Genomic DNA, 17,055 nt, shown 5'->3' on the forward strand with positions numbered 1-17,055 from the left:
GAATCGTCTGTGGCAAGTTGTCCCAAAGTGAATAGGAAGTGATGAGATGGCCACAGCAGGTTGGCCGCAACAAGGGCAGAAGTTGGCCATAGTGTTGGCAATGGCAGCAAGTTGACCACGGCAAGATGGCTATGGTGAGTTACCCTAAATCCTCTTACCTCTTCTGCCTGATTAAGGCAACCAGGTAGAATGGTTCAGCCTGCCTTTAAAATGTTCTACTTACTTGTAATAGATGATTCCCAGTATTTTCTTATTAATTCTTCCAGTATTTTAATTATATTTTTCCAGATTTGATCAAATACTTCAGCAATCACAGCTTCTTTGATGCAGGAGTTGGGAGAAACAGGAGGAATGCCATATTTAATCTGTTTTTGGGCAAGTTGAGCATTCCTTTGCTCTAAACCTTCATCATCACTAATGAAAGAAGGAAATTAACATTTTATTACTAAGCATTATTAATTATTAATAACTAAACAGTCAATTTAATCAAAGTCCCTTTTGATCAAATACTGCCCCACAGTATTATTTCAGAACTTGTCAAATTATAAATTATGATTTTACCACATTTAAATTCTACCAAGACTCAGTGGTAAATGCATGTGCACAAAAAGCTATATTTTGTGCACACAGAAAACATGATCCTCACAATTTATACTATACAAATTGGCCTTCAGTATCCATCACTTGATAACATAATAACAATACAGGCAATATTGCAAAATATTTTCCCTCATTTGATTTTGAATTGAATAAATCCAATAGAAAATTTCTAGTTCTTTTCAGAAAAGCTGCTATATGTACTGAAGCGGTAGTGCTATATTAATAATGTGAGATTAGTTTTGTATATATTTCATATATTCTCAGAAATTTTCAAGACAAATGATTTTATAGTAAAGGTTTCTGACAAATTCATGTCATGTTCTTTTGCCTAACTGACTAATTCCAATAAAACTAGGGAAAGCATGCATGATTGACATGAAATTCTTCAACAGCTTAATTGCTTAGGCATAAAACATAAAAGTGATTGGTAGAGCTGTTTATATCATTGCTTTGCTCATGCAAACAATCTATTCAGAGAATAAACTTTTATTTTTTGTCTACCTAGTCTTAAAAGCCTCTGATTGTTAAATGACAAATGACATTTGCTAGTTTTTAACCACATGTGTTTAAATTAGCTAACTTTATTATGAAGAAAAAGCAAGTAAAGGTTTCATTTTGAAAACAGCTTCACTCTAGAACAGGGCTGTCTGCGGGCTGGATGCATCATGCGCTGGCCATGCCCACACCTCGTTTAGCGAAGGGGATATGTTACATGATGCTGCCGTGACAACATGAGTTTGACACCTCGGTCTAGAACAGATTATCAGTCTCAATCATTGACATTCACATTTAAGATAAAATAATTTTGCCTACAATTTTCTGCTAACAAAGATGTCAAGTATATGTAGATGATTTCATAAAAAGTCTGATTTTTCCTTAGTCATCATTATTTCTTATGAAAGCTATTAAAATTGAACATTTACAGTTCCTTCTTGTCAAATGCAAGATATTCTTCCATTTTTCCTTCTGCATCATAAATTTCTTCCTCCAAGAATGAATATCCAGGTGATTCAGATAAAGAAAGATCTGATAATTCGGGATGGAATGCTTTGTGTACTGGAAAAGCTGCAGGTACCAGTTTTGATCCTGAGATGCATAACCTAAATTACGGTACACACACAAAAAAATAATGCTATATTTTTTTTGTAAGAATAATACTAGAAGCTATTAGGATAATTATTAAAATTTCCAAGCATAATACATAGAAAAAACAACTTATATCAACAAAAACATAAGAATAAAACTTCTCATTAAGTAAAATTCTAATGAAGATTAGCCTCTTACAGCCTTTAATGTGCTTTGAACATCTTACAGAACTTGCCTCACCTATACTCAGATGTTTTCCAACTACATTTGTACAGATGCTAACTTATAACTTTGTTAGACATCTCTAACACATTTCTGATTATTGTTTGGTGGTAAGTACCATGTCACACCTCATACTACTAATGTAGCTGGCAAAATACTGCATCATAGGACAACAATTTGGAAACAAAGTACTTCAAAAGGGCTTGCTTACAGAATGTGTCCAAATTCTGAAACCTGTGACTGCCATGGAATTGAAACTTGGCAAATTTGTAAAACATTTTATGATATAAAAATCCTCAGAAAGCATTTTATGACATGATACAAAATGTTATAAACACTTTCTGATGTCTGACTATGCTATATAATTCAACACGGGATATTTTAAAGAGAGAAATATCTCTGAATGTTTTCTTAATTTTTCCAGAACCTTTCCAGTGAAGGAAGTACATTACAAACTCTGCTATTGTTGAGGGCATTGAAGAATCTGGTAAGGAAATTACCCCTACCTGCTGAGGGTTGTAAGGGGAGGGGAAATAGTATTTGCCTATATTACATGTGGAAAGAAAAATGACCCAAATTGTCTAGTTCTCCTATTCAATCATATAACCCTGTCTTCAACAAAATATAAACCTAACAATATAATAATATGCATAACAATCACTAGCATATTTCATCAGTTATTTTATTTGTTGCAAATGCAATATTTCTGAAATTTAATTACTGTATAATCTATTCTAAAATTACCTTTCCCCATTATTAAAAAACCAATTAGTGCATGAAATACCAACATGCTGCTTCTATTCAGTTGAATGTGGTTATTTAATACATTGGGAGTACCAACTATAACAATCTTAAAATGTCAATAATATATGTCAATGAATAAATAGCTATTAAATTGATGTTAACATACTCTTTCATACTGGTGTTGATTTCACTCAAACTAGGTACAGATTTCGAATACATAGAACTAGAACTTCTGCTCTGGTAATGCTGAAAACCCTCATCTTTTGGAAAAAGAAGCTGTTTTCCCAAAATCCTGTTTTAAAAAAATGATAATGAAGTAAGGAAATTTAATCTAGGCAGAACAGTTCAATTCAACTTGATATAAGACCGGAAACATAGAACCAGCAATCAATGGCAGCTACTGTTAAATAACTCAAACTATAAGAGGTTCAAACTATAAGAGACATGTAATTTAAGCCAATGCGAAAAAGGCAAGTTAAGTATATTGAGTAAAAATGCATGCAGAAAATAATAATATAATCAGGGACTCAGATAAAATAAATTTTATATAGACTTGCCTTAAGTGAAGTGATCTATTTGTCCAGTCTTTGCATTCTGTCTTTAGATTTTCAGTTTGGGAGCTCGCTTTTCCTTCAAACAGCATTTCATCCACGTCCCAAAACAACTGATGCACTCTCTGGGTATTCGCTTTATCAAACTCCTATGGATTTTAAAATTAAGATTCTGAAATACTATTTCCACATAGCTTTGCAGCTGAATAATATTACAGTACTGTAGATATTGGGAAGTGATGAGCCTGATTCTAACCTGATTCTAGCATCTTCAAGGTAAAGATACAGTATCCTGAATCCATCCAAGGAACTGCTAACCCCTTTCATATCTACTCAATCCATCTGGGCATCACACAGTTTAGAGAATGCACCCAGGAAAAGAAAAAAACACAAACACAGCAAAAGGGAATAAAGAAACAGAGAAATAATAACAGGAAGGAAAGAAGCTTAAGAGAAAATACCTTTGGGACACAAGAAACCAAAGATTAGGCTAAATAAGAGGGAAAAAAGAACAGAATACTCCTTGAATCTATTCAAAGATCTTTAACAGAAATGACCATAGGTGGAATCTTCTGTATAGTGAAATACAGGCAATCTCATTTAGTAGTCGCTAAGCAAAACCATGACTGTGCATACGAACTTCAGCTTTCCTTTGCTTTACAAGCCTGCCGTAAATGTGAGGACTATTGTAGTCTTAGAGTTATAAGTATAAACTGTCCCTAAATGAGGCAGCTATATAGACAAGGACTATTTATAACATGTGTGTCAGCATATGTGAGTTTGTTTGTTTCTGCTCCCCTCCCTTTATAATGAGTTTGTGTCTTGTGTACTGGATATTGTGCTGCATATTCTCTGCTCTGGGTGAGGTGACCAAACAGAAGTGTGAGCTGAGAATCAGCAGTTCTCCGAGCCAATGCCCCATTGCACCTCCTATAGAAATGCCTTGGAGTGATTTCTTCTGTTTTTATCAATTACATCCAGACAAATCTGACCCTTTTTTTAAGCTTTCTATCATCATATTAAATGTTGTAGACTGCCAGCTGCCAGCAGAGCTGGTGGCAGACTTGGACAGTGAGGAGATTGGGGAGGAACTTGGGCCAGTCCTGGAGTCTGGGGAAGGCTCTGATGGGTGCTCTGCGTCAGAGGCAGAGATGAGGCTAAGGCTTCCGACATTTATCAGATGCCTTCGGAGTCAGAAATGGGGAAAAAGAATAGCTGGAGCCTGTTCCAGATGCATGTATGTGCAGAGCTGTCAGGAGAAGGGAACAACTAAGAAACAGGGGTTGACTTGGAAGAAAACGCACAAATGGACATTGAATGGCCCCTCTCATAGGGAATAAATAGGAGCAAAAGGGGAGGGGTGTTTGCAGGAGACAATTAGTTCACTTATTATTGTGAAGATTTGCTTATCTGAATTCGAGCCTCATAGAGACTCCTTGCCAAGTATTTCCTTTTACAGTGTTCCGACTGGAAGCTCTCGGCCTGGCAACTATCCAAGGACTGATAAGGTCAGCTCTTGCACTTAAACCTGGGAAGGGTTATTGTCGGGACTGTTCTGGGTATGAATGCCAGGAATTCACATTAACCAAATTTAAAAAATGGAGGGCGGGGGCACAAGGAGTCTGTTTTGTGATTCTATTCAGCCTGGGTCAGAATATTAAATTTGGTCCAATTCTGCTTGTTTTTCAAAATTATCCTACCAACATACAGGAAGACACAGTAAGTCCCATTATATAATTTATTTCCAGAGATCCATTAGGTTGGGAATTAAAAGGGTAAATAACAGAATGAATGTTAGATTATGTAATAAAGAATAGGAACAACAATCAATTTAGGAAATGAACGTGGCCTTGAATATAAAATCGTTTTGGAAAAAGTGGATCAGAACATCACCAAAGGAAATAGAGTAAATGAAGGAAATGAAGAGAAGAAAAAGAAGAAAAATCCTGCTTAAAAGGACATTCATGGAAGTGGGTGGCATTCTTCTGCCAAAATTAGAAACAAACTGACTTCAAATCCAGTTGCTGGAAATGAGGGCAGGAAAAGATTATTGTTTTTGTGTTCTGCATGTAGGTTTCTACAAATTGGCCTTGATGACAAAATGATTTAGCTAGATCTCAGTTATTATGAGCTTTTCCTTTCTTATACAGCTAAAATAAGAAGGGAGGAAGGATTAAGAAAAATTACTGACAAAGAGTGACCAAAGGAAATACATGCACAAGATGAGTGAAATTAATTAGAAGCATACATACATACACACATACGTACATACATACATACATACATACATACATACATACATACCGTACATACCGTACATACATACATACATGACATACACACACAAATAGGAAGGATTGGTGACATGAATCAGCTGAAAGAGAATGAGAGAAGTGCTTAGCCAAAGATAGAATGAATGGAACGAAGTTTAAAATGAGTAAATTCAGAAGAAACGCAGGACTTGTGAAGAACAGGAGTTATTTAACCAATGTGTGCTGCAGAACAAAAACTACATGGAAAGAGCTTTTCATCGTTGACAATTATGTTTTAAAAAGCAGAATTAGGACAACAAGCAACAGCAGGTTCTAAGGGAAATAATACCAGAAGAATTTATATTCACTAGCAATGATTATTAAGAAAAAGGTAACCTTAAAAGCAGAAATAGAAGATTATAAAAAACGAAGCACAGCTGAGAAAAAGAATGGCTAAAATAACCTATAGTTTAGTCCAAGAAGGTCAAATAAGCATAGGACATGTACATTCTTCTCAAAGTTTGCTTATCATCATGACTTTAATATAGATAAGTCCTTGCTTAACAACTCTAATTGGAACAGGCAACTTTATCGCTAAGTGAGATGGTCATTAAGCAAAACATCATGTGATGCTGCATAGTAAAAACAGTCCCAGAAGTCCTAGTGGTCATTAAGTGGACATGGAGTCATTAAGTGACACATCTCATCATGGTTACCTGCAACTTCCTGCCAGTTTTCCCATTGACTTTGCTTGTCAGAAGCTGGCTGTTGCAAATGCTGATCATGTGCTGCACAATCCATAAAAATGTGTGACAGTTGCCAAGCACCCAAATTGTGATCATGGCCGTGGGAACATTGTGGCAGTCGTAAGTATGAGGATGAGTTACTTTTTTCAGGGCCATTCTACCTTTGAACAAATAGTTCCTAGGAAAGGACTACATGTATATTCTTTTACAATGAGAAATACAATTGTATTTTTATTTTATTTTTCTTCCTAAGTAAGAAAATGTGTAAGGTGATTTAAAAAAACCTTTTAACCCTAATAAATATAAACTATATTCCTTCGTAGTTCTTAAATAGAGAACCACGATTTAATGTTAATTTGAGGTTTTGTTTTTTTTGTTATTCTTTTCTGTGCTTTCAAGTCAGTCCTGACTCCTGGCAACAAGTCCTTGAAATGTTCTTGGCAAGGTTTTTCAGAAGTGGTTTGTCACTGATTGCTTTCTAGAGTAATCATCCTGTTGGCTAAAGTGGGACTGGAACCCAGGGTTTCCTGGTTTCTAGCCTAGTGCCTTAACCACTATACCAAATTGCCTCTCAAAATGTTGGTTAACAACCTAGATCTTTTATCTGGAAAAACTGTGATTTCAAAAATACTGATTAATTATCCAATATTCAGCTAGACTTTGTCAGTTAAACTTGGAATGGACCAGAATTAATGTATCAAAATTGAAAGTAAGAAGAGATAAGACTGTGAATCTACCTAAAAATAACTTCTATTCAAACAAATATTAAGCTCCACTGTTATCAGAAATCTCCACCATATTTTTAAACACATTTTATACCAACTTCACTAATGAAGGTTGACCTACATCATCGCCCCAGGAGTAAACAGAACTTCTTTCAGTAGATGGGCCAGTAGTATAGCTCTGTATCCCTGACCAAGAGTTATTCAAATCTGTGGGGGTTGTTTGTCCACTTGGTGAAAGTGAGGAAACAGAAGCCCTGTTGATAGAAACAAAATTTAAATGCAACGTTATACATCAATAAAACATGACCAGGAGATCCCAATGCAGTAAAAGATTAATAATTAATATGAATCTACTAGCAACTGTAGCAAATACAGGTGTTCTTGGATTATATGGCAGAAAAGCAATGACTATTTCATTGGATAGTAGAATATACATTTGCATATTCATTTCCATATGCAAACCTCCATGACAGATTTGCTGTAAAGGAACAAATTTACATAAGTCTTACACTTAATTGCTCTCCCAGGAGTATCTCTCCTGGGGCACCTATGGTGGAAGAGGAGCGGATGTCACTTACATTGCTTCTACTCCAAGACACATATTTTATAATTAGGTAAACGATGCCATTGTTTTTCTCAATATGGATGCTTTGCAATTTTATAAGTTGTTGTTATTTCATTTTAGTTTTTATATTTTAAAGCCATGTAGAGTTGCAGCCATGATTCTATAAATGAAATAAAATTTAAAAAGTATTTTTGTTTTTGTAACAGATTTTGATATTGTGTGCTATGGATTTAAATTCAACAGTCTGTATACCTATCTAAGTAGTTATGAGCTGCAGTCTTGGGAATACAATTAGCAAAATTAATGGAACTTCTAAGCAGTAGATAGGGAGGGAAGTATCTATCTATTCATCCTTTTATGAGATTTTTTATCTGGTAACTAGTTTGTAACTATATCTTCCAAACAGCCTTTCATATGTAAATAATGTTTTTCAGGTCTCTCTACCTTGATCCTTGGTGGTTCTGTGGATAAGTTTTATATTAACTTTTTGGCTATAATTTGAAAGTGTTTAGTCATCAGGGTAGTTTTTCAACCTCCTATCTCAGTCTACAGGAAGTTTGGCTAGGACTGCCATATCTGTCAGCAACCACAGGTGTAGAATTTTGTGGCATGTTAAAAGCTAATAGGTTCATTCAGCTGTAGGCAGACATACATATTCAGGACAGAAAGGAAAACAAATAAAGGTGAGGTCAAAAGTGCAAAAGATATTAATGTGCTCCTGGTATTAAAATAACAGAACCTGTTATTTACAGGACTGTTACAGGAGGGAATCTGACATTATTTTAATTGTATCTTTTACCTAGTGGTAAAAGTGGAGGTGGAGAACACAAGATGAGCAGGATAGTAAAAGTGGCTTTGAAATCCAAGCCCAACCATTTTTACAGTATGATCACATACATGTCACAAGATCACATATATGTAGAAAATTACAGGTCTTACAGGATGATCCTGTATCCACCTCCTCGCCCATTTTGTTCCCCATTCCTACTGAAATCCTAATGCTTATCTTTACTGAAGAAATAAATATTGTGTATTTCTTCAAATATTCATAGTAAAATGGCTCTTGATTCCAGTCCCAATTCCAGGCCTCCAAAATACAGTGTACATAGTATTATGGCTGTTCTAGCAAGACCTATTTTGTAGAAGATTCCTTTTAAGTTCATTTTCAGTGCTAACTATACAGTGTTTCAGGCAAACATTTTTCACGCACTAACCACTTGAATCTCATGCAAAGCGTAGGTCATAACCCAGAACTATCATATCTGCTTTATATCAAATCCAAGCAATATTTCAAAACTGTGTATTTCAAGTCATAGGACAAAAATCTTCCTTCTAGAGCTTGTGACTTTTTAATTTCCAGATAAGCCACACTATGAATTGTTTTAAAGATATTACACTATTGAAAATTGCCATGCTAGACTGAGAGGGGCTTGGGGAAGGAGAAAATGTAGAAGTGTTTTGCTCTTTGAAATAAAATCTGTCTTCTCATATCAACTTATCCTATGCATTTATTCACTTTTAACAATAAAATGGGATAAATATTGAATAAATATTTATTGCAATTTTAGAAATTAATACATACAAGGAATAGTTGTCAATTGCTTCTTGTACACTTTTTGTAAAAGGCGCTGGAAGGCGATATTCATTTTTTGCTTGAAAATGATGGTCCACAAGTCTTTTCGACAGCCCTTTTCTAAAAGAATTAGATGCAATTAATTCTAATTTAGGGCTTTTTCATTCATAACTTCACAATGTACAGTTGATGAACACTATTATCAGCGTATTGATGATATCTCACCCCATGGTGACAGAAGATCTCACCCGTTTTGTGTAGATGTTAAACAGGAACAGAGAAAGCACTGACCCTTGAAGGACCCAGCATAGTAAGGATCAAGGGTCAGATCGCTTGCTACAGAGCTCATTCTTTGTGTTCCACCAGGAGCACTCTAGACATAACTTGATTTGCTTGATCTCTCTCAGTTATTCCATGTGTCACGGGGCTTGATCAGATCCATGAGTCGAGAGAGATCACTTATTTAATCATATCTAAAACTTCAGCTACACTCCTATTCCAGGTGAAATTAGGGTCTCAGCAGGTCTATGCAGATCTTCACTTATAATCCCCGACTCCCTCTGAAACCCATCGAGGTCCATCAGTCACTGAGGGAAGACCAATTAATTGGTTCCACCTCCCTGCAGAGAGGTACAACCCTAGAGAAGTTCATAGCTATCAGATTGTGATAGGATTGTGCAAGGGGACCAGGGTTAGGTCAACCAATTCCAGATCACAAAGGCACTGCTTTGACAAGAAGACCAAATCAGGTGGGTGATCATTATTTCTAGCCTGGATGACTTGGGACAGGCCCATGGAAGTCATGGCTTCCATAAATTCGAGTTACTATACCTCCCAGGGAAAGTCTCCTGAACCATTAACCAGGTGAAGATTGAAGTCTCCTGAACCATTAGCCAGGAGATCCAACAACAACCCTGAATGGTGCTAGGTGCTCAGGCGGAGAGGCTGCTGCACACCTGACTACTCCTGAGCCCAACCCTAAGAAAAAGGGGCTCATCATTGGTTACTTATGGATTACATTATAGCACAGAAACATAACATTACTGCATCACATTAAAACAATAGAACAATAATTGTATGGTTTTTTTTAATTATATAATTTTTAAAATGCATGTGAAATATTTTGAGCATTCACAAACAGTATAGATATGCAATATTATCAAAATCAAGTAAACTTACTGTTCATGTATTATACCATAATGCTTATCCACCTTATTTTTGAAGGAGATAAAAGTCAATAATTATTGTATTACATCCCCCTTGCCCGGCCTGTCAAAATCAATAAATGGGGTTAGAAAAATATATAAAAAGTACCCGCTTTGGGGATCCATTTTTCTTTATAATTACAAGATGTACCAAGTATAAAGAATGGGGTAGCATCCAGCATCTAGTCCTTAAAGCCAAGCTATATAAATGCACTTCATGCACAATCTGTAGAATTTCTCTCCAGAAATTATGGCATGATAACTCTAATAACTTTGAGATTGGCCTTGATGCAGAAAGGATATAATTCTATCATTCTTCCAATATATCTAAATTTTTGTTCTGTAGCTCATATACGGAAGTGCTATACCTATATACAAAATAATAAATCTAATAACATTTTTAAAGGGCAGTTACTGTATATTTAACATTTGGTGCTGAATATACATATTAAATAACTTCTCACAAAAATGCAATTTTTACATATTACCATTTAGATAAACATCTATGAAGTACAAGTTGTATATTTACCATGGCCCACAAAATTGTTACTAATTAACCTATTCTTCCAGAGGACATTTTAAGGAAAAATATACTACTTCCTTATTAGATTCCTTATTAGTATTAGATTCTTCTCAGGAATATATTCCCTTGTATTAAAACCGCATATGGATTATCATAATACAGTACATGAAAAGGAATAAAACTTAACACTCTTAACCAAACTGAAAGGTTTTTCCATTTTCGTTCTACATAGATTGACCTGCACTATGTGACACTGTTTACATCATAAGGGGTTTGTTACTGCTTGTTTTTGATATATTTGCTCTGAATAAAATTGTCAACAAGGCAATGAACCTTAGCCTTGTCCTTAAACTCTTAATGAAAAAAAATAATGCAAAATGTCACCTAAAGCAAACTATTTTGTTTTTAGACTTTCCAGGTTCATATTAACAGCCCTCCTGTTTGCAGTGTATTAACTTACACCTTCAGAATTGTGCTGTGATATTCAGCTCATTGTAGAAAACGCATTATTCACAAGCAAGCAGCCCATCAACATAAAATCTGAGCCACAACCTCATGTATCCAGAGAAGCTTGCTTCCTTAACCCTCCCTTCACAAAATGATGGGATATAGAGGAGCTGAAATGAAATGCTGTAAATATATATGCCGATAGGAGAATAATCAAACAGTAGAATACACATATGTACATATATATACATGCATGCATCCACACCCATCTTGAACTAGCACACTGCATCCTCATCCCTCCTGACTTACCCTATTACAATCAGTTCTGACTCCGTCTCTGGCTGATGGGGGCTAGCAGCACCAGGCAGGCTGCAGGGACATCGTACCCCACTAGCAAAGCGCATGAAAAACACAGTCCAGGAAGCCTCCCTGCTCCTCCCTTTGAACGAACTCAGCGATCTCAGCCTCACTCTCACTTATTCCCAGTGAATCCTTTCATTTCTGCATGTGGTTGTTTCCTTCCCAAAGAGAGACTAGTGAATATGCATGCATGCCAGTGCCTTAAAGTGTGCAGTGTGGGAGTGTAAATGAAAGAGGAGGAGAAAGAAGGAATGGCTGCAGTTTTAAGCTTTCCCCAGTGTCTTTATACAGTTCTGTTTCTTCGTATATTCTCTCCCAGAATTCTCTTTTCAAGGCACGGTTACCAGATACAAACACATCTTTGAAATATTCCAAAACAGTCAAAATCAAAAGAAATAAGCAATGGAAAATAGATCTACACATTTCACCATAGCATTTAAAATCTTACCTTTCTGCAAAAAATGACTGATTTCTGTATTTCTAAATCTGCTGTTTGGCTATAATGGTCAGATAATTTATTTTGAAAATGAGGAAGGCCGTTTTGTATTTCTAGTTTTTTTAAAAAAATTCATGCCCTTTCTCTGTCTCTCCCACAAAATGTTTTTTAAAGAAGTCTCTCTCTCTCTCTCACACACACACACACACACACAAAACACACACACATTTCTTCTATATATTCATAATTAATTTGTGATTAGGTTAGCGTGGGACCCTTTATACCATATATCAAGGAAGGAAAGAAATTAAATAGGCTGGGGATTCTTTTATACTCATTCTTATGTTCTGCTAACTGAAGCACAAAGTTGTCCTACTGATCATTTTTACAGGAGATGACCTCACACTGCAGCCCTTTTCCCACTTCCCAGCCTACCTTGGAAACAGACTAAATTCATGTTTAACTGTTTCATTTTTAAAGTAAATTGCTTTGTCTTCTTTCAACATATGTTTTAGCATATAAATGTTCTATGATATATCCTTCCCCCCTGGTCATTGGAACTGTCATCCATCACTTGTGGTACAGAAGACATCGGACATCTGATAGGTGAGGAAGGAACCAGGAGTCACAAAGTGGCATATGTGCATTGTAACATTCCTTATAGGGAGCCAGTTTGGTCTAGAGTCCAGGCTAAGGACTGACTGACTCTCTCTCTCTCTCTCTCTCTCTCTCTCTCTCTCTTTTTTTTTCATACTGCTCTGACTCATCTAGAACAGCATGGGGGCTATGTGAGGATGCTTTTTGTGGATTTTAGTTCTGCGTTTAACACAATTCTTCCATGTAGACTAGTGTCCAAGCTTCTGGACCTTGGACTTTCTAATTCAATCTGCCTTTGGATTATGGATTTCCTGTCTGGCCGCTCACAGAGGGTCAGATTAGGTAATCATACATCTTCAGCCCTTATTCTTAACACTGGTACACCACAGGGTTGCATGTTGAGTCCCTTACTCTATACTCTTTATGTGCATGACTGCATTCCCACTCATGCTAGTAATACTATTGCTAAATTTGCAGATGATACAACAGTGGTGGGACTCATCTACGGGGGGGATGAGTCTGCCTACCGAGATGAGGTGTACCGGTTGCTTTCATGGTGTGGAGACAATAACTCGGTCCTCAACACCAATAAGAGTTTATAGTGGATTATAGAAGGAACAGATCAAACATCCAACCCTTGCTTGTCAATGGAGACTGAGTGGTGCAAGTGGCCAGTTTTAAGTTTCTGGGTATTACCATAAAAGATGACCTGACCTGGGGTGCTCACATTGCAGCACTGGTCAAAAGGGCCCAGCAGAGAGTATACTACCTGAGTCTTCTCAGAAAACAACAACTGAATGAGAAACTGCTGGTGACCTTCTACCACTGCACCATAGAGAGTATCTTAACTTACTGCCTCTGAAGGAGGATGTTCCACAGAGCAGGGCCCACAGCAGAAAAGCTCATCTTCTAGTCCCCACCAGCCAACATTCTTTGGCTGATGAGATCTGCAGCATCTGCAACTGAAGTAAACTCATTCTGCTCAACCTGGTTGGATGGGTAGAAACTTTTAAAAAAGAAGCAATCCCGTGTAGAGAATGTTACAGTAGTCTAAACTGGAGGTTACAAGGCCATGAGTTACTGTAAGCAGGGTCTCCTATCCAGGGATGGATGCACACCATTCAAAGGTGTGCAAAGGTATGCCTAGCCTCTTTCAGCAAGTGCCAGAAGCCCAGGAGAAACCTCAGATTTTGCTCTGCATCTCTTTGTGGAAATTCAACCCAATCCAGAACCAGAGATGGAGAAATATTGTTTCCAGTGATTTCAAATACCCACAGCCATTTTGTCTTGCTAGAGTTGAATCAAATGCAGTCCACAACAGCCTCCTGGGGGGATTGGGATAGGATGTCCACAGCATTACTCAAGGGGTCTTGTTTTCTCTGTTTTTATTTGTGGACTCCCAAAATTACAGGGAATTAGTTTAAAAGAAAGTAACAAATAAAATAAGGTTTCATTGGATAACAATCCTTGGAAGCAACCTCTCCCCAATCCCCAAATTTTACAGCTCCACTCTGGTTTCTTGATTTGAAGATATTAGGCCCGAAAAATGAACGCGTGACCTTTCGCATTTTGGAGGAACAGAGTCAATTAATATCTTGCAAACTTGGCAACTTTCAGATGTATGGATTTTAGCTTCCAGAATTCTCCAACCAGCCTCTGTCCACATGTTAAAGTTGCCAAGTTTTAAAACCATCTACTTAGACTCTAATCTAGAAGGGTTAATGGAGCCAAAATCACTCTCTGTAGTGTGTGTGTGTGTGTCCCTGCGTACAGTGTATGTGTGTACACACACACACGAGAGGGAGGGGGGAAACCACATTCACTTGAAAGAAAGCCTGCACCTGATTTTAAAGCAACCTTTTTTCTTCTTTAAGCACATTTTTAGCTATGCTGGAATGACCAGCTCTTTTTAAAGATTAGCACGACCCTGACCTTGGCTGGGTTAAAGAAGCTAAAATATAGTCAGACCTGGTTGGTATTTACATGGGAGACAATTAGGAAATCTTTGGGCTATTGGCCAAGTGGAAAGTCAAAGCAAACGTACCAGAGGAAGATAGAGGCTCCCTCCTATTGCTTCCATATCATCATCAGATGTTGAATTTAATATATGGAAAGTTTGTTTTTCCTTTTCTGGGCAGAATATTCTTTAAGTAAATATTATTTCTGATGCTTTATGTCCCATTTCTCTTTAACCTGCCAAAACCTCCTATCCACTTATAGGACAGTACTGACTGTATTTATAGCTATTATGAAGCAAATATTCCAATTCCCTTTCTCTGCAAATTCCAAATAAACATAAAATAAAAATGTCTTTCTTCATTGCTGGAATGTCATTTAAATATGAATATAGGAAATATATTACCTCTGCAGTATCCATGCACTATAAATGCCCAAATGTCCAGTTCAAACCTATTAGCCCAATGGATCCCTAAATGATTAATGCACAGAAACCAGTCTTCCAATCTAGACCTGGTGCCGAAACTTTTATGCAGTAATTGACTTTAGGTCAGCTTTTGATACAGTATCGAGATCTAAACCATGGCATAAGTTGAAGAATAAACAATAAACAAACTATTTTTGCTGCTCATTAAAATACATGAGAATGCAAGACTGAAGGTCAGGTGCTGTAATCAAGGATATGTCATAAAGGAAATGCCAACAGGGAGGCAAGTTAGACAGCAAAAATAGTTTGTTTATTGTTTATTCTTCAACTTATGCCATGGTTTAGATCTCGATACTGTATCAAAAGCTGACCTAAAGTTTACTGGCTCCTTTTATTAAACTGTCGTATAAATTCATTAGTAACTCACCCAAGTAACTCTACCTTCCATATACATTTATCACTGTATGCTAATGGTGCAGTATTTCTGTCACTGACTACCACTGGCCTTAAAAGAAGAGTCTTGAGATCCCTTGTGCAATATTCTATAGAGGAAGAACCAATAATAAATTACTCCAAGACTAAAAATTACGCTTTGTCCAAATGCCCAAAATAGACAAGCTAGACTTTGGTGGCTAGTTCATTGAACAGGATAAGATTTTTAGACATTTAGGGATAGATTTGCAAGCTTCAGGAAGCAGAAATGCCCACCTCCATTATGTATCGCATAATGGAAAAAGAGTTGCACACACTATTCCAAGTTATATTTCTAGAGCAGCCCAGTTTATTTCTGTTGCAATTAAGTTGTTTGTAGCTAAAGCCAAGCACAGTTATGATATGGGGCACAATTAAGTCCATGTAACAGCACGATTAACTTAGAAAGAAATCAAACAATGTTTTTGAGAAGTATCTTCCAGGTTGACCACTGTGTTCCAAATTGAGTAATTCAATAGGCAGCAGGAATCAATAAACTTGAATTCAATTTCTGGATAAATATTTTTACTTACTGGCTAAAACTATATCACAGTCCTAGTAGATGACCTATCAACTTCAAATCTTGAGGAAAAGCTATCCAAAAGAAATTGAGCCACTATGGATTTACACTGATACAATCTTAACTTTAGGGTCAGATCAAGCTAGAACAATATTAAAACAAATTATCTTAAATGTAGAAGGCCAAACAGAAATTGCTGCTTTTTCTAACAATGTAATTGTAAATAACCAAATTTTAGCACCTAAACCAGCTTCTTTATAACATAGCCCCCAAATTCAGGAGAGTTCCATCTTTAGCCCAATTTAATGTTCTCCTCACACTTTGGAAGGAAAATACAGGATTCGTTATATATTGCCACTGTTACTTGGGTGCCATAGAAACCACAGCCCATGTACTTTTCTGTTGTCAGGGTCATTTCGGCAGTTGATTACCACCACCCCCTTATCTAAATGTCCAAGGTACTCTGATGATTTTAATTACATTATTTGTTACACAATCAAGATAGATTTCTCTCTCTAAAAATAGCATAATTCTGCTACTTTATATGTAAACTCTGCCTATAAATGGTTGCCAGCAGTCTTTGATGTTAGGCGTTTTACTTTGCTTCATGTGGCTGAATATATATTTTATTGGTCAATGACAGAAATCAAGTTTCTGAATGACTTTCTGCCTGACATAGGTGCCAGCCCAATCTATAATAGTACTAAAAAGTCTAGTATTTGTGATTGTGTGTAACCTTCCTTTGGATGAAACGCTGTATCAAAGGGCAACAATTTTTGAATCCTTGTACCTCAAGCAGACTAACTTAACAGAATGCATCCAAAATCTGGGACCCATGACAGCTGTGGGATTAAAATTTGGCAAAGTTCTGATTGCTTCAGTGCTACTACGCTGCCATGCTGCTCCACTGCCCCCCCCCACACCCATGGTCACATGACTCCCATTTCAAATCCCTACCTTCCTACAAGGGAAGTCAATGAGGAAGCCAACAGGAAGTTGAAAATCATTCCAGCTCTTATGTTTCTTTGCCTGCCTGTAATCATTCTATT

The 17,055-nt window shown here is 36.7% G+C and overlaps 1 protein-coding gene across 2 annotated transcripts in view; it reads right to left on the reverse strand.

Moving 5' to 3' along the window:
• Window positions 1–17,055, reverse strand: part of FAM149A (family with sequence similarity 149 member A) — a 47,063-nt gene that overhangs the window by 16,039 nt on the left and 13,969 nt on the right. Inside the window, exons 1-7 of one of the 2 annotated variants that reach the window (XM_026697912.2) lie at window positions 11,549–11,775; window positions 9,074–9,184; window positions 7,048–7,180; window positions 3,210–3,352; window positions 2,819–2,944; window positions 1,524–1,700; window positions 224–414 (exon numbers count right to left, since the gene is read on the reverse strand). In XM_026697912.2, the coding sequence (XP_026553697.1) occupies window positions 224–414; window positions 1,524–1,700; window positions 2,819–2,944; window positions 3,210–3,352; window positions 7,048–7,180; window positions 9,074–9,184; window positions 11,549–11,643 (976 nt within the window). In that variant the 5' untranslated portion in view covers window positions 11,644–11,775. Of the gene's footprint in view, window positions 1–223; window positions 415–1,523; window positions 1,701–2,818; window positions 2,945–3,209; window positions 3,353–7,047; window positions 7,181–9,073; window positions 9,185–11,548; window positions 11,776–17,055 lie in introns of those variants that run through there. The other variant, XM_087936272.1, reaches the window with a different exon arrangement.

The sequence above is a fragment of the Pseudonaja textilis genome, chromosome 6 (assembly GCF_049901715.1).
Source record: "Pseudonaja textilis isolate UNSWEBS1 chromosome 6, rPseTex1.2, whole genome shotgun sequence".
NCBI classification, from domain to species: Eukaryota; Metazoa; Chordata; class Lepidosauria; order Squamata; family Elapidae; genus Pseudonaja; species Pseudonaja textilis.